At 44.3% G+C, this 27,267-nt stretch overlaps 1 protein-coding gene across 2 annotated transcripts in view; it reads left to right on the top strand.

The window, feature by feature from the left end:
- Window positions 1-27,267, top strand: part of LOC306939671 (carboxyl-terminal PDZ ligand of neuronal nitric oxide synthase protein) — a 450,703-nt gene that overhangs the window by 3,170 nt on the left and 420,266 nt on the right. For both annotated transcript variants that reach the window (XR_013791908.1, XM_079524326.1), the window contains exons 3-4: window positions 22,562-22,654; window positions 25,336-25,394. Coding sequence is in view for 1 of the 2 variants with exons in the window: in XM_079524326.1 (XP_079380452.1) it covers window positions 22,562-22,654; window positions 25,336-25,394 (152 nt within the window). In the remaining variant the exon portion in view is untranslated. The remainder of the gene's footprint in view (window positions 1-22,561; window positions 22,655-25,335; window positions 25,395-27,267) is intronic.

Genomic DNA, 27,267 nt, shown 5'->3' with positions numbered 1-27,267 from the left:
GGCCAATGTGAATCATGGCCAGCAGGGACCAGTCAATCGTATTCGGGAACAGTTTGAATCAAACTGACTCAGTGTGAATCTGCCCGTAACCTCCGTCTCTATGCCTTCTTCTCACTCTGTGACACGTAAGATTCAGGCCATGGGCGGGTTTGTTTTGTGATTGTGGCTGCTTGGGTTGAGAGACATGACAACTAGGCTCTTACTGTTGTTTATGCGTGTCACAGCTATTACATACTGTAGTAGTATAGCCATATCACGATTGTTTGAGGTGATTATAGGACCACAATGGAAACAAGTCCCCGGGACTTTCTTTGCATTGTCCTTTTAGTCTTCTTAACCCATTTTGGGCGGGAACCCCTTTTGGTGTTTTAAGCATTCTGTTCTACTTTAGCTATTGAAAAATAGCAGATCTACAAGCTCATATCGCGGCACCGGGTGCCGCGCTACGAGCTTGTAGGTCTGCTATTTTAGAAAAATCGTGAAAATGTGGCACAAATCTTTGAATATAATTATATTCCGTCAGAGTGAACGTTTTCAACTCAAATCTTTGCTCCTGGGGGGGAGGTCCCTGGAACAGCATATTTTCAGATATGAACTGATATAGAAACATACGTTTTTCTGAAAACTGTCAGGTTGTAGAATCTGGTATCGGGTCGAAATGGGTTAAACCACATGCTGTTTACATTTCTGACTACATATTCAATCAATGCAACGTGCGTGCGTGCGTACGTGCGTGCGTGCGTGCGTGAAATGACCCAAATGGTCCCACATTTCAAAAAGTCTTGTTTGCTCAGTTAAGCAGTTTGTTGGGAGGAGGTCAGACAGGGAACATCTTGTTCATTACCAGGACAAGATGTGGCTCAGAGTCAGAAATAATTACTGAGGGTTGGGTCTAAGTGTGTTCTTGGCAATTAAATCTGTACAGGACACAAATAAATCACAAATTCCTAATCAGTGTGTGTGTGTGTGTGTGTGTGTGTGTGTGTGTGTGTGTGTGTGTGTGTGTGTGTGTGTGTGTGTGTGTGTGTGTGTGTGTGTGTGTGTGTGTGTGTGTGTGTGTGTGTGTGTGTGTGTGTGTGTGTGTGTGTGTGTGTGTGTGTGTGTGTGTGTGTGTGTGTGTGTGTGTGTGTGTGTGTGTGTGTGTGTGTGGAATAGTTTATTGAACATAAATGTAAAAACGGCCACAGAGACGCAGTTCAAAAGGGATAGAACAAAAAAAAAAATCCTTGCGGTCTCGTTTCCATTTAGGCCCTATACAGTGTGTGTCTTGTGTGTGTGCATTCTTCTTTCCTCCCTTTACTGTAGTCTCTGTCTATACTTGAGGAGAAAAGAAAGCATTTATTTTCCTCTCAATAATGAATGAGTTGCTATATTATGGATCTGGATCTCAGCCTTTGGGACCAGCTATGGAATTGAAGTATCTGTGCTGCATTGTGGGTAAACAACAGTACTACTACTACTTTTACATTGACCATTATTTGACTTTTGTGACGATATCGGATATATACCGATGTGTCCTGGTTTTTACCTTAGAGTATATATGAATAGAGACGGCACCCGGAGGAAACCCTGAGGCGCAATGGACATAGTGGCTGAATTTGGTATTGCAGCGCTGGGCCAAGAACATGAACGCGCTGGTCCGTTGACTATCATTGCGCACGGTCATGATGACATGTGAACGCGGTTTCAGTGCAATCCAATCAATCCCAGAATGCACTCTGTTCCTAACCGGAAGGAGGAGTGAAATCGCCTCATGCGCTTCTGAGCAACTTAATGCAAGTGGATGGAAGGAGAACTCGGGTGCCGTCTCTATTCATATATACTCTAAGGTTTTTACCCATTTTGAACCTGCCCAGAGTCTTGTGACACTAGAACAGGAGTTTCTAAACTTTTAATACCAGGATCCCATTTTATGGTAGACATTTCTCAGTTGATTGTACAGTGCAATTACACATTTCAAACAAAGCATATTTTAAAAATGAAGCATACATTGGTCGCCTTTTATAGGAATATTTATAATAAAATGCATCTGTACAATGCTGTGACTCCTGCTGATATTGAGTCAGTCAACTTTGTCTAAAAGTTATGGAAAAGTGTTTCTGTACACGTTTGTAATGCATAATTGACTAGAAGGTGTGCCCTCACTAAGGCTGAACGATTTTGAGAAAAAATCTAATTGCGATTTTTCTGACCAATATTGCAATTCCGATTTGACTCGCGATATATTTTTTTTAAATCACACCCGTGTGAAGTAAGTGGTGCAACTCCGTGTGGGCGCCCCCGGGGGGGTCCCCGAAACTTCCAGACCCACAGGAACGTGCCCAGGGTGCCGGCCCGGTTTAGGCGGATACAGACCATAAATGCAATGTAATTTCCAGACTTTCTATTTAAGTGCAATTGCTATTAGGCTACAGTTATCTAATCATCAGAGTACAATATTGTGATTCTCATTTAATATTCACATTTAGATATTATGTTCAATTGATTTATTTGTTTTTGAGGGGCAGTAGCCCCTCCTAAATCCAGTGCACGTATGTTCACAAACGTCCTACACGAACATTAAATTCCCATTGACAATTTTATGTCATTGTCTGAGCAAAGAAATAGGCCTAGTGTCTATTTTACGTCATGATGATGTACGATGATAAGAGCGCCCCTCACTTCACACGGGTGGGATTTTTGTAACCAAATAAAAGCATATGCATTGCATAAGTGTAGGCTACATTTTGACAGATGTGATGACAGAATTAGGCTATCAATTATTAGAGATAATTTTGTCTGAGGTTTAAGACAAGCTCATAACTTTAACTTTAATGTTTATGAGCTTGTTGGCCGGCTATTTTCCAAGCTTTTTTTTAATGATGGCTCTCGGATCTCGGTACAATTTCGCGGACCTCGCTCAGACAAATCATTACAAATGTACATGCACCACAATGGGGACCGGTTCACTAGAATCGGGGACGACGACGACAATGTAGCATTAATAAAATAAATAGGGGACAGGACAGCAGGACAGCGCCCGTGCCATGCGAAGGTTTGTGGTGTTGCTGCGGGATGTTTTGACTGTCGCTGTACCATGACAGGTCTTGCACAAAACTCTCTTGTTGGACGTCTGTAACGTCAAAACCAAAATAATGCCATATCCCCGAAGTGCCTGATCTCTTTGGGATTAAATTGTGCGGATTTAAGAAAGTTTATTCGGGCTCCGCAGACGCTATCTGCTCCTCAGCTGCTGCTGACTTCTAGCATGGTAGCATTAGCATCAACACAGAGCAGAGTAGACGTAAATGATGACTTTGTTTTGGGCACTGCGCGAGCGTGTACACATGCTCTGCAGTCACATGCACTGCAGGGACACTTCTGATTGGTTAGAATAGAGAGCACAGTATAGCCGTGTTGTAAATACTGGATCAGATGGCTCCGGGTTGATTATGATTTCTTTTTTTAATCGCAGCCTTTGCGATTTGCTAATCGCGTGGTTTCAAATCGCAATTTCGGTTTGAAAACGATTAATCGTTCAGCCTTAGCCCTCACACCTACGTCGCACCTCCAATCTGACCGATATGGTCATAGTGTCGTAGTGTACCCATTGTACTACCCATCTGTCTGTGTCCCTTTTGTGGAACAAAATATTTTCAGGTAGGGAGGTCAGCTAAAAACACATTTTGGGAGTTTCAGAAAACTGATGACCTCCATGCAGCACGTTTAGTTAACTGAAAATGGACTGTTCTGTCTCCTATGGAGCCAATGCTTTGTATTCAGACTGGAACAACAATGGCCTGTTGGTGGAGATGATCTGCTGGAGTGGATGGGTGATTAAAACAGAGTGGAATGTGGAATTTAATTAAGTAAGGACAGATAAATGTTAAATGCATCATCACTGCAGCAGTGTTATTTGAAGGTTTTTAAAATATAAATTTTTTACCTGTTTTCATTAAATATTTCAGCTTGGTGTCTGATTTCAGTTTAGTTTAGTTGTATGAGGGCATACTTAGTTTTAGAATTATTTGACTAGTTATTACGAGGAAACCCTTGATTTTACATCCACACGGAAGTTGACGGAACACAATTGCGCACCCAGATAAGCCATGTCATCTGTTTTTAAACAGTGCAACGCAATACTATCATGATGTATCATCATCGCAATATCAACGTTTTTGGACAAAACTATAGTGATATTTGATTTTGTCCATAATATCGCCGAGCCCTAGTCAACATTACCAGACAAAGCAAAGCAAAAAGCAAAGTTCTTTGTTTACCCAGGGTGAATGGACTAAGCTCGAGATGCTTGTTTACAGCCAGACCCTGCTCATGGTAGCGGTTCAATGCCTTGCTCAAGGGAACTTCAGCGGTGGTAATTTTAACGTGCCGGTCCGGGGATTCGAACTGGCGACCTTCCGATAACAAGACCGCTCCGCAAACCGTTCGGCCACCGCTGCCACCAATATTTGTCCAGTCCTTACTCGATACCCACACGCTACACACAGCTGCCACTCCAACAGAGAGGAAGTGAAGAGATTAGATTATGGGTCATATGTAGGTTTTGTTCAAAGTTGTCCTACTATGAGTGGTCGGGGGGGGGGGGGGGGTGCTAAGTCTTACTTTCACATTTTCCATGAATTAGGCTTAGCTGCTTTCAATTTGAGCAGTGGCATGGAAACAAATATGTTGATGCACACGTGTGTGTGTGTGTGCGGGGGGGGGGGGGGGGGGGGTGAGAGAGAGCAAGACAGAGAGTCGACTGAAATTAGTTTCTCAGTGCGAAAAACGTTTTCTTTTTTTCATGACCTTTATTAGTTTGGCACCTGAATCGCTTGTATTTGATAAACTCTGACACTCAATCATCCAGCACCTTTCTCTACTCTACTCTACTCTCTCTCTCACACACGCACGCACGCACGCACGCACGCACACACACACACGACTACACGTCATGCACACGCGCACGCTTATAATACAGAACAGCAACAACAACGGGAGACCTCATGACTGACTGAGACCACCATCCAGAATAGACATCCTTATAAACATCATGACTGAGACCACCACCATCCATCTGGCATAGATAGACATCCTATAAATATCATTGGCTCCAAGATTTGAACAGTAAACCCACCAACTACCCCCCCAGCCCTGAAAGTCAGTGAAATGAGAGCACAGGGAAGGGGGGGATTAGGGATGTATATGGTAGGATGGGGGTTTAGTTGTGGGTGGGTTGGGGGGGGGGGGGTTGGATGTGATCAGAGGGAACTTGTATGTGGGATGGGTATTGTTGTTTTAGTTTTTTTCCCTCCATTGTATTCATGTTGCCAGATGTACAGTCAGAACAGGAACATAGTGGGTGACCTACATGAGTAGTACTGGATTAGGCCAGAGCCCAATTGGTTTAATAGCAGAGTGCCGTTCCCTTTGGAGGTGCCGTAGTTTTCTACTGTTTCTGTTTTGTATGTGTCTATGGAGTTAACATTACACTAATAGACCCGGCTCTGAGGTGTGGTTAATATATGATATGCAAAATTGCAAATACGTCTTCCCACTGTGCATTTTAAGGTTTCTTCATTGGAAGCTGAAAGCTTGGCCAATCAGCGGCAGCTAGAGGCGGGATCAAGGCAGCACTGTGTATGCCTTGATCCCGCCTCTAGCTGCCCAGTGTACTCTCTGCTGCCCCATCTGGCGGAGTCAGGTTAGGGGGGTGGATCACGGCACCCCGTCTTTTTTTCACTTAAAATCACTTAACATTTTATTGATTTTTGAACAAAGACAAAAGAAAGAAAAACACATACAGAAAAAGAAAACATACAGTACAAACAAACATGATAAAAAATAAAATGAAATAAAATCGACATTGCGTTTCAAACCTATTTCTAGGCATTTACTGTTGTTATTCATTCTGTTCAGTCTTAAATGTTGTCCATTTGGACCATTTGTCCTCCATTTGCTCTTCCTGTAGCCTCAGACGGTGTGTCAGTTTCTCCATGAGATGTATCTCCTGAATCAAATCCTCCCATTGTCCTCGGCACCCCGTCTTTAAGAGCTGAGGATCCGATTCTTAATTATTTTTGCGCCAGGTCCCCGTCGCTAGGGGCCGCTAGGGGACCTTCTCAGCCAGGTCCGTATATATACGGACCCCAACGTATACTCTGTGTGGTTGAGCCCCACGGCAGCTTCTAACATTGGTCCGGTTGCCATTTGCAACGCCCTGTCACCACCAGCTATGGGACGTAAAATCTGATCACCATTTACCTCGGTTACGAGCAGGATTTTCAAACCTCCATAAGTCGGCATCCAGGAGCGCTGTCCTTGGTGGATCTTCTGCCATCCAAAATTTTGATGTAATTTGTGACTTTGTACTGTGTCGCTCCCGACATGTATACGCTTCTGACGACAGGTTAACGGTGTGTGCTTGTGCCAATGATACTACAGTGTGTGTGTGTGTTGAGTGTGTGTGTGGGGCGGGGAGGCGGGCAAACTCCTTCTCTTAAAGTGATGGTGGCACTGGGAACTTCATAAATGCTAACTGCTAGCTGGCAGAGAGAGAATAAAAAATGCCTATCTAAATTCAGTTTTCTGAAAATCCTGTGTTGCTATATCAGCGGTTCTCAAACTGTTTTCATCTTAAAGGTATATTCAGTGATTTCACTTAATTCAAATATCACTTATTTATTCTTATTTTTTGGATAATCCTCCCTACTATAAAGTGTGCTGACCATATAAGGAGTTCCTCCCTGTCCCCAGTGAGCCCCTGGGGTCAAAAAACCCTAGTTTCGGTTTGGGCTTTGGGTGGCAAAACCTTCATCCAATCAGGATGAGAGGGGCCTTCCTCCAATCATGATCGAGTGGGGCGGGCCTTGGTGCACATGCTATTGGTCTGTTGTACTTCCCCCACTGTAGAGCGTGTGCATGTGCACATCTTGTTACCGGGTGGACCTGGTATTTTTCCAAATCACCCAAATCACTGAATGCTCCTTTAAGAACCCAAAACATATGTATTTGGCCGCCGACCCCAAATCTCACTGCAGAAGACTCCACATCATCCCCGTAGGACTCAATCAAGCAAAGAACACACAGAAGTGGATTGTGTTCTGGAACTCATTTGTTGAAGTGGACGGTAGACTCTGTGGATTCCCAAGGGTCCTTGGGGCATGCAGTTCCAAGGGGACCCCAGCAAAATGAGGAAAAGTTTAAGCAAAGCTCTATTTTGAAAAAGAAGAAAAGATCTGAGCCCTCAAAAAGGAACAGAGGAGAGGGCGTGAAATCAATGTACTTTAATCATGTCTATTGAAAAGTGTTAAGAGCCGCCATGTTTCGACCAATTGCACGCCCTCTCCTCCGTTCATTTTTGAGTGCTCCGATCTCTTCTGCTTTTTCAAGTCGTGGTTCTCGTTGATCCTAGAGAAGCACCAATATAGAGCGCCGAAGTCCTGACGTCGCTCGGCTCATCCCCTGGTTCACGGATGTAATTTCTTTATGGAGAATATAACATCATGGGGTCATCTTAAAATCGTTTCATATAAGCATTTTGGTCCAAAAATAAACAAGGCTGTTTGATTGATTGATTGAAATATTTATTAACAGTTTGCAGAATTACAGTACATTTCAAGCACAAACTCAATACAAAGACTGTTAACTGTGAGTGGACGATTAAACATTACACTTGTTTACAAGAGGGTCCACCATGTTCAATTCATCAAAACATTTAGAGACATACAAATAGACACTTCTATATAGCCAAAGAACAGAACAGGAATTCATCATAAAGGAGGGGAAAAAGGGGTGGGCGGTGGGGGGGATTCAGATTTTACGGGGGCCAGTTTTGAATTGCAGCCGTCCGTAGGTGGCCTTTGAGAGCGGTTTTGAAGGAGTCAAGGGATTTGCATTCTTAATGACTGTTGGTAGGGCGTTCCACATTTTGGTGGCATAGGAGCGAAAATAATTTAGTCCCTTGTTTGTGCCGAATCTGGGTTGTACATGGTTCAGGGGAGGGGAGGGGAGAGGATGGGTTTTTAGGCTATGTTTGGGTGTCTATGCAGACTCTCTGTATGAATATGAATATGTTTGGACTTGTATAAAATGCTGCTATCTCTTTTCTCTGGCTCCATGGTGATTAAAGTTCCAGTATCTAATTTGACAGAACTAAGTCCTGTCCTGAGAGAGCTGATTAATGTGTGTGTGTGTGTGTGTGTGTGTGTGTGTGTGTGTGTGTGTGTGTGTGTGTGTGTGTGTGTGTGTGTGTGTGTGTGTGTGTGTGTGTGTGTGTGTGTGTGTGTGTGTGTGTGTGTGTGTGTGTGTGTGTGTGTGTGTGTGTGTGTGTGTGTGTGTGTGTGTGTGTGTGTGTGTGTGTGTGAGAGAAAACCATAGACGGCTCATGTAAAGTGATGATGACCTGAGAAATCACAGACTATGTGCCCCCAATCCCTGTGGCAGCATTGAGAGACAAGTGAATGCAGGGACAATTGTGGCTCCTAATGCTCTTTGAAGTGCTGCTGAATCCATACAGGACCTCGCAATGGGCCCTATAGATTGTATCCCAGCAACACAACTTCATTACAATTCTCTGGATTGGGGCGGTTTCAAGGAATTTCACTTTTCTTCTTTCTCCTCTCTCGGATGGGCATTACAAAGAGAGGCTGTTGAGGATCACAGCAGCTGTGCAAGCGTCTGTCGGTGGCATTCATCTGGACAAGATGTCTATGGAGTGTAGGAACTAGGAAATCAACGTAGCATGGGGCGGCGGTGGCTCAGGGGTAGAGTGGCTGGATGGTAACCGTGAGGTTGCCAGTTTGAACCCGGGCTCCCCCAGAGTTACTGTCGAAGTGTCCTTGAGCAAGACACTGAACTCCAAATTGCTCCCGATGTGCTAGTTTGTGCCTTGCATGGTTTCCGCTGCCATCGGTGTATGAATGTGTGTGTGAATGGGTGAATGCAATGCACAATCTCTGTAAAGCGCCTTGGATAAAGGCGCTATATAAATGCACCATTTACCATTTACCATGATGTTGTTATCTTATGTCTTATTAGTTTTTCTCAATTAACCAAAAGTAAAAACTTTTTTATATAATATTTCACTGGTATATATTTCTAAATACAGATGCAGTCTAATTGCATGCACAATCAAAAATATAGGTTTACAACAATGTACAGTGAGGCTGCACAATATATCGTTATTTTTGCACTAATGTGCAGTATGCATCACTGAGCAGCTGACCAATCTGCCGGTATATTTAAAATCACACCCGTGTGAAGTGAGTGGTGCAACTCCGCGTGGGGGTCCCCGGAAGTTCCAGGGTGCCGGCCCGGTTCCGGCGAGCCGCCCCGCGTCCGAAACGGTCGAGAAATGACAGTTACCGTGTGGGGGTCCCTGGGGGGTTCCTTGGGGGGTCCCCAGAACATTGTGTGTGTGTGTGTGTGTGTGTGTGTGTGGTGTGTGGTGTGTGTGTGTGTGCGTGTGCGACACTTTGTGAACTAACGCTATTTTCGTGTTCGGACAGACCCAGCCATAGCTGTCTATAGGAGTGGTTGCACCACTCAAAAATGATAAACTGTAAAACGAAAGAAGTAAAAAGAAGTAAAAAATGTGAGGAAACTTGGATTACACATGTCGGCTTTATATTAAACTTGATAACGTTTGGATTCTTCACTCAGCGTAAAGGAATGGGATACAAACAGAAGATTCTCCATGAATAATTAGACACAGCCTTTGTGTGTGTTTTTGTGCATATGTGTGTGTGTGTGTGCGTGCGTGTGCATGTTGTCTTGGCAGCCTCCAGAGTGTGTCAGCCTAGCCAGTGGGGAGGGGGCTCTGACGGCAGTAGGCGTACACCCAACGGTATCCGGAGAACTCGCCAGTTTTCCAACTCGCCGCAGCGCAAATTCTTCATCAATGTCTTCATCGTTATGCTAACATGCTGTCTTCATCAGTGTAGTATGTCAAACCCACAGATGTTGTAGTTCATTTCCAAAGTGATCAAATTATTTCGTGCAATTAAATGGTCCGCTAGATAATGATAAAAAGTCGAGTATGTCAATACCGATGATAGTAGGCCTACCAATTCAGGATATTGTTTACTAATGAATTACATTGTTTCGGTACTTTGGTGTTCAAACTTTAGCATTCCTACTTCATCCAGTGTAAACTCTAAACAACTATCCTCTCTCTATCTCTCTCTCTCTCTCTCTCTCTCTCTCTCTCTATATCTCTCTCTCTCTCTCTCTCTCTCAATTCAATTCAATTCAATTCAATTCAATTCAATTCAATTTAATTAAATCAAGTAAAACTAAAATGCACTGAACCGCGTCGGAAAACTGGCGAGTTCTCCGGTTTCCCCCCCAACATCAGGGACACTCCGGCAACCGGAAATGAATCGGTGCTCGATACATAAACTGCTTGCCGTCGCAGCCCTTTCTACTACGGCAGAACCTACACCTACACGTAGTGTCTACGACGCCATGTCATAACCATGCTTATTGAAATTATAGCTGTCATACATTTACACCGATTGCTCCATCACCTCTCTTTAATATGCTGTGTAATGTGTTGGCCTGCTCTGAATGAAGAAATAACACTAATACCATGTGTCATATTAACCATATGTTTATTAAAACGGTTTTAGAATAACACAGATTGCTCCAGCACCTTCCTCTTTCCACTGCTGATTATGTCCAACGTATCGGCAAGTTATCCGACGCGTGACGGGGTATTTTAAAATGAAATAATGTGTGTTTGACACATGCTGCATAGACACGTCGCCATGGGAACCAAAAATGAATGGGAACCCGTCGCCGACGGCTGTTTGCTTAAGAGTGGCACAATTGTTGTATTTTTCCAGTTTTTCGTGTCTATGAGGTGACAGTACTTCATTAGACTCCCTGGAGTCGTTTTTATGTGCAATGATGTCTTCCCTTTGTATTTAGGGTTTCTTCCTGGAGGCTGAAACCTTGGCGGTCAAACGTGCCAAACAGTAATATAGTGACATCACATTATCAGCCCCTCCCCTAACCCCTCCCCCTTTATCATACAACTACAGCTGTGGGTGCGGCTTAAGTTCAGGTGGATCACTACCCACCAGGCAAACCAGGCATACTTAATGAACTGGTGGGGGTGCCCACATGAAAACGACATTTTAACAAATACTGTACACTTTTTTGAAAATCTTCTTCCTCCTTATATAACAATAAGACCTGATGACCATGTTTTAGGGTGGAAAAAAATCATGGCACTCCATCTTTAACGATTTTGACAGCTACGGTGATTGCGTCATAGCCGCCGTACTTCCGCCTAGCGGAGCCATCCTGAAAACAGTCGTTACTTAAACCATTTTGGGCGGGAACCCCTTTTGGTGTTAGCAAGCTACAAGCTCATAGCGCGCCACCGAGAGGTGCGCTACGAGTTTGTAGGTCTGCTATTTGTCTGGTGAATTAAAGGTAATGTCTGTGTATACATGTATGTAATCTGAAACCTATTTTTATTACGTCACCATCAAAAGCCAATTATAACCCGGCATTGATGCATATCTTAATTACGTCACCATCAATACCTACCAATCATACACGTGCGTCCGTACCAGCACGACCACAATACTTGCGCGCTCTGCTTGCGCAAGTAACTAGACTAAAATGGTATGAAGGGAGTAGTGAACAAGAGATCCAGTAAGGTTGCATGCTGAAAATAGCAGATCTACAAGCTCACAGTTGAGCTTGTAGATTGGCAATTTTCAGCGAGTGTAAAAACAGTAATTTCGACGGCATCAAGGCCCGCCAAAATACATTTTAGTCGAATAAATCCACTGTAGATTTAGTCGACTAAAACTAGACTAACACTAACATTCCGGGTGACTAAAATGTGACTAACACTAAATGAAAACTATTCAAGGGACTAAAATTTGCTGTCAAAATCAACACTGGCTGAGGTTAGCGGTGGCCATTCACTTCCACATCCACATTGTTCCGCGCGGTTATGAGCGTGCTCCTCAAACCTTTAGGCTACCGCTGTTCAGTGGTGTGCACAGATAGACACTAGGGAGTGCTAGAGCCCCCTGCCCTTTTGGCAATGTGCCCTTTTAAAAACAAAACAAAAAAAATAAACTTTTTTTTTTTTTTTTTTGGTACAGTGTACAGTACACAGTACAGAATGTGTACCATGGTGACATTGATCACTTCTTGATAAAAAAGCTTCTAATATATTATTTAGGCCCCACAATCTATAAATCTCACACTGTTAAGGCAACCGGCCGGTTCCACGCGCTGCACAAGGTGCCCTTTTTTCACTTGAGCACCTGCCCCTCTAAAGGTCTGTGCACGCCACTGCCGCTGTTGATGGATCTCAATTAATAATGTATATCCACTTTTATATTGAAAGTATGGATCAACACACTGGCACACATGGACCATTATATATCTGACGCTGCCCCATTGAGACAGTGGGACGTGCACAGCTGTAACTCCCTCGGTGAAATGACTTTCATTACTTACACTGCATGTGTGCTTTAAAAACGCCTGTGGTTTCCAAGGCTATATAGAGGCTGACGGGGACAGAATTGATCAATATCAACCTAGACCAGAGTTAACCCATTTTGGGGCGGGAACCCCCTTTTGGTGTTTTAAACATTATGTTATAATTTAGCTATTGAAAAATAGCAGATCTACCAGCTCGTAGCGCGCCACCGAGTGGCGCGCTACGAGCTTGTAGGTCTGCTAATTTTGAAAAATCGTGAAAATATTTATTTCAGAAAACTAAAGGATTTAGAAGATTATTTTTTTAATTTCGAGGTCAGGCCTGAATGGGTTAATAATGTGGCATAGAAGGAAGGGAGGGAACTAGGCAACCTAACTGGCATGCCAAGCCAAGGAGGTGCACTTTGAGTCGTCATTAAGACATCCCTTTGACTCCTGTAAAAAGTTGCGACAAGGTTAAAAAGAACTTGAACTACAGTACTAAACACTGGCTTATACTTGCGCAAGTGTGTAGCCCTACCTGAAATCAGACGATCTATAAGCTCACAACGCGCCGGGGGTGGTGAGGCAGTCGTGAGCTTGTACATCAGCTATTCCAGGCGGGCAACTATAAATTAAGCATGAAGTGCGTGCCCCTCGCAGTAAGAATGGAACTGGTCGCTTCAGTGACTCTCTTGACAGACACGGTGGAATGACGGGCTGTTCCCCGGTAGGACATTGACGGCCAGTTACTCCAAATCTTAAAAAAAACTAAAAAACAATAGATTTGCCAATCCGAGAACAACCGCATGGCCTTATAGGGAATTGTGTTTTTATTATTATTTCATAACAGAGTGATACCACAGTGAGGTAATACCCGTACATGTTACAGGCATGAGAGCACTGGGATGTGTTTGAACTTGTCAAAGGGATGTGAACTCTGTGTGTGACTGTGTGTGTGTGTGCTTGTAGTAGTGATTGTAGCACTGGATTTAAAGGTCTGTGATTTGACAGGGTTAATCCTATTACTGTGATCATGGCTCAGTCAGACCACTGAGTCAGTCAGCTTCCATGCATTGTCATAATATCCATCCATGCTCAGTAACTCTTGCTAGGAAACAAAGAGAATTGATGCCATTTCCAGCGTCCTCTCAACTCTGCCTTCATAATTATGCAAGGTTAGATGTGTTCAAACCTGCCCAGACGGTGGCGTAACCGTCTGGGCACCCGACTGGTAATCCAGTCGCAGTGTGCCGCGGGTTCGACTCCCGAGCCCGACACGGCCTTTACTGCATGTCTTCCCCCATCTCTCTCCCATTTCCTGTCAGCCTACTGTCTGTCCCTTCAAAAACCAATAAAAGGCGTAAGCCGCAAAAAAATATCTTTAAAACAAAAAAAAGATGTGTTCAAACCAGCTCAGTGGCCTTGTGGTTAGAGTGTCCGCCCTGAGACTGGGAGGTCGGGGTTCAATCCCCGGCCGGGTCATACCAAAGACTCTAAAAATGGGACCCAGTGCCTCCCTGCTTGACACTCAGCATCAAGGGTTAGATTGGGCGTAAGTCCCTGCGACATACTAGTGTCATGTCCAGGGGGTGTACTTGTACATCAAGCTGCCTCACACTACAGAAACAGGAGATAGGCTCCTGCCCTATGGGCCTCATGGCTCGGCAAGGCTACTTACTTTACTACTACTTACTAGATGTGTTCAAATGGGCGTACAGGCTTTAGTTCCGACATACTATTGGTCCGAACTTGGTCATTAGACCGACAACCTAACCCAAACCCATGTTTCCGCATGTCGGACCTTTGGTGTGTCGGATCCTGTGTGTACAGTCAGGTACATGAGAACAAATGTAAAAAAAATAAAAAACTCACCGTGAAAGAATATATATTCAAAGATTTTCACACGATTTTTCAAAAATGGCAGATCTACAAGCTCAGTGCAGCACTCGTTTCTCAACAACTAGGTTACCAACATCTATTATAAACATTCTGTGCGCATTGCAGATGCATTGAAAGTAGTGTTTCTATTGTAAACATTCTGTGAGCATTGCAGATGCGTGTAAAGCAGTGTTTCTATTGTAAACATGTGAGCATTGCAGATGCATGGAAAGTAGTGTTTCTATTGTAAACATGTGAGCATTGCAGATGCATGGAAAGTAGTGTTTCCCATTCAAATATCCCTTTATTGTTAATTTCCTATCTTGATTAAAAAAAATCTCAATAAAAAATAAATAAAAAAATCTATAATTATTCTCTGAGAACCACTGCTGTAAAGGGACCTACAGTATGCCAGTGTCCTCTGCACACCGTAGTAGCCTCTGGCTGTGGCCCCGCTGTTGTGGAATGGAAGACTAGCCGATCTACAAGCCTACGATCTACGGCATCGTGACTCAGAATTGCCCCCCCCCCCCCCCCCCCCCAATGTTTTCGGAGGCTAGACATGGATCTTGGATCCGGGGCACCATCTGTGCCTTACATACATGCCCCAAAAAGCCCCCAAGAAGAGGGGGGGGGGGGGGGGGGTTGTGTGTGTGTGTGTGTGTGTGTGTGTGTGTGCTCTCTCTCCTAATGCCCAATAATCAGTAGCTTAACCCATTAAAAAGACAGAAAAGTGTATTTTAGTTAGTACCACTTTAACCATTATTTTATACTTTGGCTATTAAAAAAATTGCAGATCTACAAGCTTGTAGTGAGTCACTTCGTACCACGCTATGCGCTTGTAGATCTGCTATTCTTTTCTTCTGGGGGTGCCTGGAAGAAAATATCAGTCATGGTTTGGCTCTCTGGCTGTCTATCTATTTCTCTCTTTCTGTATCTCTGCCCAGTTCTGTCTGTCTTTCCACTTTGGCCACTCCCACTTCCCACTGCAGCTCACACTTTGGATCTTTATTATAATATAATATGCCTTTTGTATTCCTTATGTATATCAGCAAAATGTAGATTTTTACGTTAGACATTTTTTTAGACCTGTATCTTTCGGTCATAATCTCTCGAGACAGACTGTTGACTAACAAAGAGGACACTGTTTTTCCTTTGTTTTGCCGATGGGTACCCAAATTGTCACGTGACCCACTGAGGTGAGAGTAGGAACGAAGATTGCTCGGTAGACCGAGAGCTTCGTAGCTCGTCATCAGTCAGTTTATGAGTAATAAAGTAACCAACATATTTCACTCTATTGCATACTTCAAGACTGTTGTCTGATAAAAGGTCCTGAATTACGCCTTATGCAGATTGCAGAATAGCCCATCCCAAGTTCTCAAAATGTATGGAAATCTTAAGAAAATACTTACTTACTTACTGCCCTTTATGCCGGCTGGCATGTAGGGCAGCAACAAAGGATCTCCACTTCAGTCTGTCCTGGGCCAGCGTCTTTATAGATCCCCAGGTGTGATGCAGGGTCTTCAACTCTCCCTCCACTGTCCTACGCCATGTGTTCTTGGGTCGGCCTCTTTTGCGTTTGCCCTCTGGTGTCCAGTTAAGTGCAGTTTTGGTGATGTTGTCTTGTTCTCTACGTATTACATGCCCAATCCATTTCCACCGTCTTCTCATAAGGATGGTATCCATGTTTTCTTGTTTACACAGATCAAGAAGGTGTTGGTTGGAGATGGTTTTGGGCCAGAATATTCGTTGGATTTTCCTTAAGCTTTTGGTGTGGAAGGTTGACAGTTTGTTTAGATCATTTTCCGTCGTTCTCCAACATTCGGAACCGTATAGCAGGGTAGACAGGACACAGCTCTGGTACAGTCTAAGTTTGGTGTTGGTGCTGTACTGGGCCGACTTCCAGACGTTGTTAAGCCTCTGTAAGGTGTTTCTGGCCTTGCTGAGCCTGCTTGTGATGTCGTTACCTGCGCCTCCATCATGACTTACTACGCTGCCTAAGTATGTGAAATGTTCTGTTGTGGGTAGGTTTATTCCATCTATGTGTACTGGTGTGGGGTTTGGGATGTTGAGCACCATCAGTTCTGTCTTCTTCTGGTTGATCTTCAGACCTTCTTGCTTTGCAAAAGTGTTCAGACGACTTGTTTTCTCTTGCAGCTGTTGGTGTGTGTGGGAGAACAGAGCCAAGTCATCTGCAAAGTCTAGATCTTCCAATTGAGAGAAGAGGGTCCATCTGATGCCTCTTGGTATGTCTTCGGTGGTTCTTCTCATAACCCAGTCTATGACCAGGTTGAAGAGTAGTGCAGACATAACGCAACCTTGCCTCACTCCTGTTTTGACTGCGAAACTGTGTTGACTATTTCCAATTTGGCATGTGAAGTTGTCATAGAAACTTTTGATGAGAAGGACAAGTTGGTTTGGTATCCCATATGAACGTAGTATTCTCCACAAGCTGTCTCTGTGAATACTATCGAAAGCCTTCTCGAAATCCACAAAGTTGATATACAGTTGCCTCTGCCACTCTGTACATTGTTCTATGATGTTACGTAGGGTGAATATATGGTCAATACATCCCCTGCCTTTTCGGAACCCTGCTTGTTCCTCTCTAAGTTTCTTGTCGATTGCATCCGATAGTCTTTGTATAATAATTTTGGCAAGGATTTTGCTGGGGATAGACAAAAGGGTGATGCCACGCCAGTTGTTGCAGTTGCTGAGGGCACCTTTCTTTGGGATCTTCACAATTTCACCTTTTGTCCAGTCGTCCGGTACCTTCTTCCTTTCCCATATGGCTCTGAAGAGTGGTTTTAGCACTTTAGCCGCCAGCTCTGGGTCTGCTTTGAACAGCTCTGCATTTAGGCTGTCCTGCCCGGGAGCTTTCCCATTCTTGAGGAATTTGATGGAGGACATGATTTCTTCTATCTCTGGTGGTTCAATCTCAACATCAAGGTCGGCCTCTGCTTCCTGTATATCAGCCTCTAAAGTTGGAGGTGGTCTGTTGAGGATTTCGCTGAAGTGTTCTGCCCATCTAGTATCGATATCTGCTTCAGATGTGAGGAGTCGTCCATTTTTGTCTGTGATTGGCACGTCGGTTTTTCGGCGGTACTTTCCACATATAGTATTGGTGATCCTGTATACAGTCCCCTGTTCCCCTCTTTTGGCTGCATCTTCTGCCTGCTTCACAAGGTCCTCCATGTAGGCCCTCTTGTCTGCTCTAATCATCTTTTTTACTTTTCGCTCAGCTTCTCTGTACTGGTCTTTGTATCTTTCCTGTAGCCTTTCGGATTTTGTTTCCATGACTTTCTTCTTCAGGTGTCTCCTGTTTTCAATGCACTGCCAGGTGTCTGTTGTGATCCAATCCTTCCTTTTGTTTTTGGTTGTTCCTAGACAGGCTTTACTACTCTCAGAATATACTGTTTTAATCTGTTCCCACATGGTGTTGATGTTTTCTGGTTGTATGTGACCATCTTCAATGCTCGTCAGCGCTTGGAACCTGTTCTTCAACTTTAGGACGAAGGCATTCTTGACTTCTTAAGAAAATAGCCGATTTACAATCTCACAAGGCATCGCAGCACGACACCTTGTGAGCTTGTAGATCGGCTGTTTTCAAATAGCCAAAGTACAATGTATATTTAAAAAAAAGTAAAAGTTGTAAATACTCAAGTAAAGTAAAAACACCTCAGAATTGTGCTTACATACAGTACTTTCGTAAATGCACTTAATTAATTTCCACATTATTGTCTGGCTACGCAAAATGTACTGTACGACGTTATTTTCCACAATACAACCTTGATTTTCTTTCAACCAGAAAGGGCCTCGACCACTCCCTGAGTGACGGTTACATAAACGTAATCGTCGTGGACAGTGTTTGATTGGCAGGGACCAACACTCTGTCAGACAGACACGCCTTTAGTTTGAATGACCGACACATTACTGCAGCTTGTTGGACACATAACCTACAGGGCCATGGACTACAATTCCCATAATACTTTGGTGCACTGCTCCTCCCTGTGGATAGGGGGAGGGCTGTCTTACTGAGACAACATGTCCAGGAAGTAAGTGAGCCCAGTGTCCACGACACCATGGACACTTTGAAATACTAAAATATCTAAAAACACACATTACCCACATACAACCCCCAGGAAAGTGTTTCTTGTCTCCCAAACATTGTTAAAATAAGATCTGGTTGCAAAAGGGGTGAAGTGTCCCTTTAAGTATAAAATGACTAATAGAATGATCTTATTTTTTGAGTGGTGCAACCACTCCCTTACGGAGCTGTGTGTGGGTGGCTGGCTGGGTGGCTGGCTGGCTGGCTGGGTGGGTGGCTGGGTGGGTGCGTCTGAGCACGAAAACAGCATGGTTGTTTCTGTGCACAACCTAACACACACACAAACGCACACGCACATATTAACTGTATATATGGTGATTTCGGGTGTGCCAGTAGAGTACAGTACAGTAGAGGGTACAGTAGAGGGACCCCCACACGGTAACTCTGTCATTTCTCAACCGTTTCGGACGCGGGGCGGCTCGCCGGAATCGGGCCGGCACCCGGGGTGCGTTCCTTTGGGTCTGGAACTCCCACCCCACCCCCACCCCCACACGGAGTTGCACCACTCACTTCACACGGGTGTGATTTTTTTAAATATTGTGGAGATACAAGGTTTCGTCCCGACAGTGAATGACATGCTTGTGCGTGCACATTCTAATCTGATGTACATATCGACATCGGCGGACCCATGCTGCAGCCGCTTTTGAAAACGACATTCAAAATAACTCTTCATAGGTGTAAACAGTCCAGCAGCCATGCAGCAAAAGCCTAGCGTGCAACTAGAGGTCACTTAACGGCAAAGCTCAGATTAAGAAACAATGGCGCCATTGTTGCCAGCAGCTTCTGTTAGAACGAAGTCAAGAGGTTCATCCCAGTGACATCCAGAAGACTCAGAGAGCCTGAATTACAGGCCGCCTCCACTGGGAGCTGCCTCTTGGCCAAAGACGGGTTGAATGAACCTGGAAAAACAGCTTGTGACAGTTGAAGTAAGAGCTCGTCTTACCATCATCACCATGGAATGAATGAACGAACGGTTTGCTTCAGTCTTAAGTCATGCACAGGATTAATCATAACAAACTTTACAGAACATTTTTGGACCGAAAAGGTGTAGGCTGAAGCCGTAGCTTATAGTAACCTTTAACTTGTTTTATCTGTCTATAAATGCACCACGTCTCTGTACGTGTGTACTGTGTGTACTGTGTACGGTTGTAATATGAGCTTGTATGTCAGCTGTTCTGCAATGCTGTTGTATGTAGTAGTAGATGTCACGATGACATCCACCCAGGGACTGCAGATGTAAATGAGCTCTTAGCCATTTCTGCATTGCCCCCTTTTATAAGGATTCTTCAAAAGATTATACCCACTGCATTATACCGTCGCCAATCGCAGGAAAGTGCGGGCGAGTGGTCAACAGCACCAGTCACAGGCAGCAATGGATAAGAAAATGATCACAGGTTCAATAAGTGAACAACAAGAACACAGGCTCCATAAACTGTCCGGCATCTAAGACCTCTAGAAGTCTCCATCTGACCTTGGGGTGGTGGGTGAGGATCCGTCGAGCCGCAGGCGCGGAGATCATAATGCCAACACAGCGCAGTATTACACGTACATTCTAGAGTTTATCACACGCACAGAGAATTATATACAGTAAGAACAGTGGATCTATGACGTCCCTAGTAGATTATGGAAACCATGATAAGAACGGAATGAGCAGGAACACGCATGCATCTCATATCATACTGTACGTACAGTCAGTCCCTCTGATAGTAGCAGTAGTGGACAGTCATCCTGTCAGGGTTATCAATATGCTCATGCAGATAAAGGTGTTGCCACCGAGTCATTGCAGCTGAGGCCACATTTCATTACAGCTGGCACGAACAGACTAGCCTGGTATCCAGCCTGCTTCGCTACGTTCGGCGGATTTTTTTTTCTCTCTTCGCTTATCAGTCTGGAAAGCCTCCTATCTCCAAGGGAGGCGGGACATGCCAAAAGCTTCGAAACCTAACGTGGCTTCTGATTGGTCTGTGGTGCGGGGCGGGACAAAGCACCAGTGAGACGTCATAGCAAAGCGCAGCTACTGCGCAGCATAGATATTAAGAAATAGATGCCTCATTTGCCGCTGCAGTTCATTGGAGCGACGTGTATCCCAATGAAGGCGGAAGTGCAGTGCTGAAGGCTTTTTTTTTTTTTTTTAACAAATCTTTATAACAGTCATGACCGTATACATTACAATACAAAACAAGACAAACAAACAAACACAAACAACAAAGTTATTAACAATACAACATCAGAGCCAGGGGGATTAGATTACTAACAGAAAACATTAAAGAGTGAACACAAAGCAACAGTTCTCCGCAGCTTTATTATTTAGAAGTGCTGAAGGCATTTGCTGAAGGCGACTGCGTCGCTCCCCAAGTGACGTCACTCATGTGACTCCTCCATGTCTCTCGCTGTCACTCAAGTGACTACTGGCCAATCACAGCGCGTCTTTTCCGGGACTTATGTTACGCACGCGGAAGCTTCCGCTTTGCTTCCGCTATTCTTCCAAGGATAGTCTAAGAAGGATGAGACGCGAAGACCGTACGGGCGACGCCATGTTGCTTTGGAAGGAAAGAAACATGCGCAATGGGCTATATGCAGCCAACACTTCCGCGTTCAGCTTCCTTGGTCTCAACTGCGCATGTTTCTTTCCTTCCATGGAGCACCATAAGCAACATGGCGTCGCCCGTACGGTCTTCGCGTCTCATCCTTCTTAGACTATCCTTGTATTCTTCGCAAGGAATGTCGGGAAAATAGTGCCTTCAATTTTGACACACGCCTCAGAGCCGGAAGGGGCGTCTATGTATATATGTCTATGCTGCGCAGCTAAAGCATGGAGGGTGGCGCTGGCTGATGACGTAGGTTGCCTAACGCTACTCTCATTCGTTGGAACAACATCCAATCAGCAACGACGTTGACTACGTAACATATGTAGTTCTAGTGTAGTTCTGCAAAACCTCCCAATGGGAGGCTTTCCAGACTGATAAGCGAAGAGAGAAAAAAAAATCCGCCGAACGTAGCGAAGCAGGCTGGATACCAGGCTACGAACAGACTGACCGTAATAGACAACCTGACAAACTGAGAGTGACAGGACAGGGCTTTTAAGGACACAGGCTAACCAGACACAGGTGAACATGATGTGCAATTAACTCATGACTGGCCTTCAGCTCACGGGAACAAGATTAACAATTGACACACAATTACCTTGAGGGCAATGACAGAGATGTGACAACAGAGAGTCAAGACAGGCGATGGCTGCAAGGAAGACTGGGAAGCGGTGTCACTACAAAATAAAATGAACGCAGCTAAGAAACCAGTGAAACTATAAAAATGTTGCTACAAAATAAAGGTACACAGGGAGACGGATCATGATTCATGCCGTATACTGCCATATTGCATACAAAATAAAGTATACTGCCATATTGCATACAAAATGAAGTAGATCAGTGTATTGGTGTAATCTTGTAGTCATGAACAGAATCCTGTTTAACACACATTGAAGCTAAACCAAAATCCACTCCAGCAGTGAAACCATTAATTTGTTCTGTGTCCCTCAATGGCACTTTGTTGGCATTGGAGAGCCAGAGGATGTTGTACTGCATCACTGTCAACACACACTGTGTTGCTATGATATATCAGAGTGTGATTTGGACCGTCTCCTAAGACTAAGAGATTTCTGATCGCTCCGTCGATTAAAAATGTGGTCGGTGAGCCAAAACAAATCCTAAAAAAAAAACTGGTCGGTGCCAAACTTACAGTGTGTGTGTGTGTGTGTGTGTGTGTGTGTGTGTGTGTGTGTGTGTGTGTGTGTGTGTGTGTGTGTGTGTGTGTGTGTGTGTGTGTGTGTGTGTGTGTGTGTGTGTGTGTGTGTGTGTGTGTGTGTGTGTGTGTGTGTGTGTGTGTGTGTGTGCGCTACTCACGTTAGCGTCAGGTTGCTAGCTAACACAGGCTCGTGCCATTAAGATCATCGTGGCCATAATCACCCATTCTATCCGTTTCTTTCAATCACCTGTATCTCCTATTCCTTGTCCCAGATGGCATTCATGGTCAAAACAAGGTTTATTCCATAGCCCAGAACCGACGATGTGATCCCTCTGCATCATGTTAAAGCAGCACCCGCGGTAAACATGGAATGATGTTGCATTGTGTGTTTGTGTGTGTTTTCAGTACGAGTTCAAGGCCAAGAACATTAAGAAAAAGAAGGTCAGCATCGTGGTATCTGTGGATGGCGTCAAGGTGATACAGAGGAAAAAACTAAAGGTAAGACAGAATTGTTATATCAGGTATAAAATTATACATTTTAAGATGAAGGTTATCTAAAGGGAAAATCCAGTTACAGAAGACATCAAACCAAGATGGTTTGATCTCAAAATCACGTGGCAAAGAATTGTAGTAAGTAAGTAAGTCAGAGAGGCTTATTGTCGGTATCAGCCGACAATGTGCGGCAATCTATCCCTGTTTCAAAGCGCTAGACATCTGGGAGATGGAGTCTATCCCCGTTTCAATGCGCTAGACCTCTGGGAGATGGAGTCTATCCCCGTTTCTATGCGCTAGACCTCTGGGAGATGGAGTCTATCCCTGTTTCAATGCGCTAGACCTCTGGGAGATGGAGTCTATCCCCGTTTCAATGCGCTAGACCTCTGGGAGATGGAGTCTATCCCCGTTTCTATGCGCTAGACCTCTGGGAGATGGAGTCTATCCCTGTTTCAATGCGCTAGACCTCTGGGAGATGGAGTCTATTATCCCCGTTTCAATGTGCTAGACCTCTGGGAGATGGAGTCTATCCCTGTTTCAATGCGCTAGACCTCTGGGAGATGGAGTCTATTATCCCCGTTTCAATGTGCTAGACCTCTGGGAGATGGAGTCTATCCCTGTTTCAATGCGCTAGACCTCTGGGAGATGGAGTCTATTATCCCCGTTTCAATGTGCTAGACCTCTGGGAGATGGAGTCTATCCCCGTTTCAATGCGCTAGACCTCTGGGAGATGGAGTCTATCCCCGTTTCAATGCGCTAGACCTCTGGGATATGGAGTCTATTATCCCCGTTTCAATGTGCTAGACCTCTGGGAGATGGAGTCTATCCCCGTTTCAATGCGCTAGACCTCTGGGAGATGGAGTCTATCCCCGTTTCAATGCGCTAGACCTCTGGGAGATGGAGTCTATCCCCGTTTCAATGTGCTAGACCTCTGGGAGATGGAGTCTATTATCCCCGTTTCAATGTGCTAGACCTCTGGGAGATGGAGTCTATCCCTGTTTCAATGCGCTAGACCTCTGGGAGATGGAGTCTATTATCCCCGTTTCAATGTGCTAGACCTCTGGGAGATGGAGTCTATCCCCGTTTCAATGCGCTAGACCTCTGGGAGATGGAGTCTATCCCCGTTTCAATGCGCTAGACCTCTGGGAGATGGAGTCTATCCCCGTTATAATGCGCTAGACCTCTGGGATATGGAGTCTATTATCCCCGTTTCAATGCGCTAGACCTCTGGGAGATGGAGTCTATCCCCGTTATAATGCGCTAGACCTCTGGGATATGGAGTCTATTATCCCCGTTTCAATGCGCTAGACCTCTGGGAGATGGAGTCTATCCCCGTTATAATGCGCTAGACCTCTGGGATATGGAGTCTATTATCCCCGTTTCAATGCGCTAGACCTCTGGGAGATGGAGTCTATCCCCGTTTCAATGCGCTAGACCTCTGGGAGATGGAGTCTATCCCCGTTTCAATGTGCTAGACCTCTGGGAGATGGAGTCTATCCCCGTTTCAATGCGCTATACCTCTGGGAGATGGATTACTGAGGTGCAGCGCAACAGTACCTCCCGCACGACTTCAAGCCGTGCTCCTCATACATGACCTTGCAGTTGAACAGCAGGTGCTCTACTGACTGAGCTACCCGGACACATAGTAGTAAAATGATCTTGTGGATTATTAACCCATTTTGACCTGAGATCAGATTCTAAAAATGTCTTCTACATCCTGACAGTTTTCTGAAAAAGCTGTTTCTATGTCAGTCGTTCTTCGATTTTTCAAAAATAGCAGATCTACAAGCTCATAGCGCGCCACTCGGTGGCGCGCTATGAGCTTGTAGATCTGCTATTTTTCAATAGCTAAAGCATAATTCAATTTGAGCTATTCGGCGTACACTAGGCCAGGGGTTCTCAACCTGGGGGCCGTATTAATTTTGTATTTGTTTTTGCAACTGAATGGCTGGAAAATGGAAATTAAGAGTTCACATAGTACACATAGTACATGCATAAACTTTCCTTAATGATTATACTGTATTCTGCTTAGCGTATTTATTTATGATGTATTTTCTCTATTATTAAGGTTATTGTAGGCCGGGGTCAATTTGTATTGGGTGGGGGTCGCAAGACATGGCCAAAGCATTTCCGGGGGTCCCCGGTAGGGGTGGGACGATACGATACGATATATATCGCGATATTAGGCCCTCGATAACGATAATATCACGATATTCAATATATTGCATGAAATTTCATCAACGATATATCACGATATCTGCAACTACAAAATACTTGGAACTGAAAAAATGCTATTTTCGTGCTCGGACACAAGGAGGGACACACACATAGCTGTCTATAGTGGTTGCACCACTCAAACACTAAATGAATAGTGTTTGGAAAAAAAAAAAAAAAAAAACGTTTTTATTTTTATTTTTTATTTTTTATCGATATTGTAATAATCAATATCGATTATTTATCGCGGGAGGACGTATCGATATATATCGCCATATCGATATTTCAGCACACCCCTAGTCCCCGGCCAAAAGCGTTGAGAACCCCTGCTCTAGAATGTTTCAAACCGTATTAATTGTATTGCACAGTTTGTAGTTTTTATTTCATGGAAAAGAGACTGTCCATTATTAAAGGTATACTGTAAAATGGGTTTTTGGATGTTCTAAGTGATGTTCTCCGTTGTACGTCCACAGAGGAAAGAATGGACCTGGGATGAAAGCAAGATGCTGATCATGCACGACCCTGTCTACAGGTTAGTCTCAGCCTTGAACTGACCTACACATAGAACAAATAACCAAATAATCTATCAATATTATGACATAATCTAACTTTGATATATAATCCGTCAAAGTGGCAATACAATAATTGTAACCAATCTGGATGGTAGAGTATGGGCTCTATTTTCGTCCATTTAAGGGCGGCTGTGGCTCAGGAGGTAGAGCATGTCGTCCAATGATCCCTGGGTCGGCGGTTCGAATCCCTGCTCCTCCCGTCCACATGTCGAAGTGTCCTTGGGCCAGACACTGAACCCCACATTGCCTCCAATGAGTTGGTCGGCGTGAGCTCGCCGCCATTGGTGTGTGAATGTGGGAAGTGAGGATGCTGGCGTCGACTGTTCGCTGCTTTACCTCCCAATGTGTGAATGAATGAACCATTGTAAAGCGCTTTGAGCACATGTGGAAAAGCGCTATAAAAATCCCCTTATACCCCTGAGACCATGTTGTGGGTTAGGAGGACACCTACTGGTTAACAGGGGTTACTGCCTGAAACTCAAAGCACAATATCTCCCCTGCTCAAGAACAATGTTCCGGTTTTGCTCGCCAGTCGAAATTGTGTTTCTCGCGTGGGTTTGACCCGGGTTTGAATCGTCTTTTAAGGACATATATCTTCTGGATTTAAGGCTTTAAATCTCATCACACTATAGCCCCTTGTTTCAAAACTTGAAGCAAAAAAAGAGACACCTCCATTGTAATGTAGAGCTTATTTGTTCTTTTAGCACAAACGACACACAGCATACATTACAATGCTCGGCTCCCTGTGGAAATAATCTGTGCCCGCCACAGCCGCTGTGGATTTAAGATTTAGAGCAGTTTAGTGCTGGGCATATGAATGGGGCTGTGCTGGCGGTTGCATGCTTTTAGTAGCACTATGAAGGCCTTCCCATGTGCTTTAAACCATTTTGACCTGAGATCAGATTCTAAAAATGTCTTCTACATCCTGACGGTTTTCTGAAAAAGCTGTGTTTCTATGTCAGTCGTTCTTCGATTTTTCAAAAATAGCAGACCTACAAGCTCGTAGCGCGCCACTCGGTGGCGCGCTATGAGCTTGTAGATCTGCTATTTTTCAATAGCTAACTTGCATAACATGATGCTTACACCAAAAGGGGTTCCCGCCCAAAATGGGTTAAACCATTTAGACCTGAGGACGTCACCTTGTTAACCACTTTAACCATTATTTTAAACTTTAAAATGTGGTGCACATCTTTGAATATATATATTCTTTCACAGTGAACGTTTATAATTCAAATATTTGCTTCTGTAAATATGTTGTTCCTGGAACAACATATTTACAGATCCGTGGTCCGTGGCCAAATACAGATAATTCTGTGGGTGGTTGACATGAAAAAGTTTGAGAACCACTGATATAGAAACATAGGTTTTTTTTCTCCAGAAAACTGTCATTGATTTAGAAGACATTTTGTAGAATCTGGCCTCAGGCCTAAATGGGTTAAGCGTGCAGGACGAAAGTGCACGGATGCATGTGCCAAGAGCAATTAGACTCATCAGGCATCCTGATGAATTATCCATGGCTTTTGCATGCAGACGGCAGACCATCATTTGTACTGTATATAGGTACTGTTCTAGGTACAGTTACAGTATACACATCCTTTGAGACACCACCCCGTCGTCAACGACCATGACATGACTTTGATGAATAGGACGGGCTGTCACAAAATAAAAGAAAGTCCCATCATGTGGAAAGTTACAGTCGACAGCATATAGAAGAACACATAACATGGAAAAAGAAACGGTAACACAAGATCATGAAAAAGTGAAAGAAATTAAGCAAAGGCCTGGCCCGGGCCAGCCACCGTGTTTTCTGGTATAGAGGGGGTGGGTGGTCGC

This window comes from Electrona antarctica (genome assembly GCF_951216825.1).
Source record: "Electrona antarctica genome assembly, chromosome: 16".
NCBI lineage: Eukaryota > Metazoa > Chordata > Actinopteri > Myctophiformes > Myctophidae > Electrona > Electrona antarctica.
This window is presented reverse-complemented; position numbering and strand designations above follow the sequence as displayed.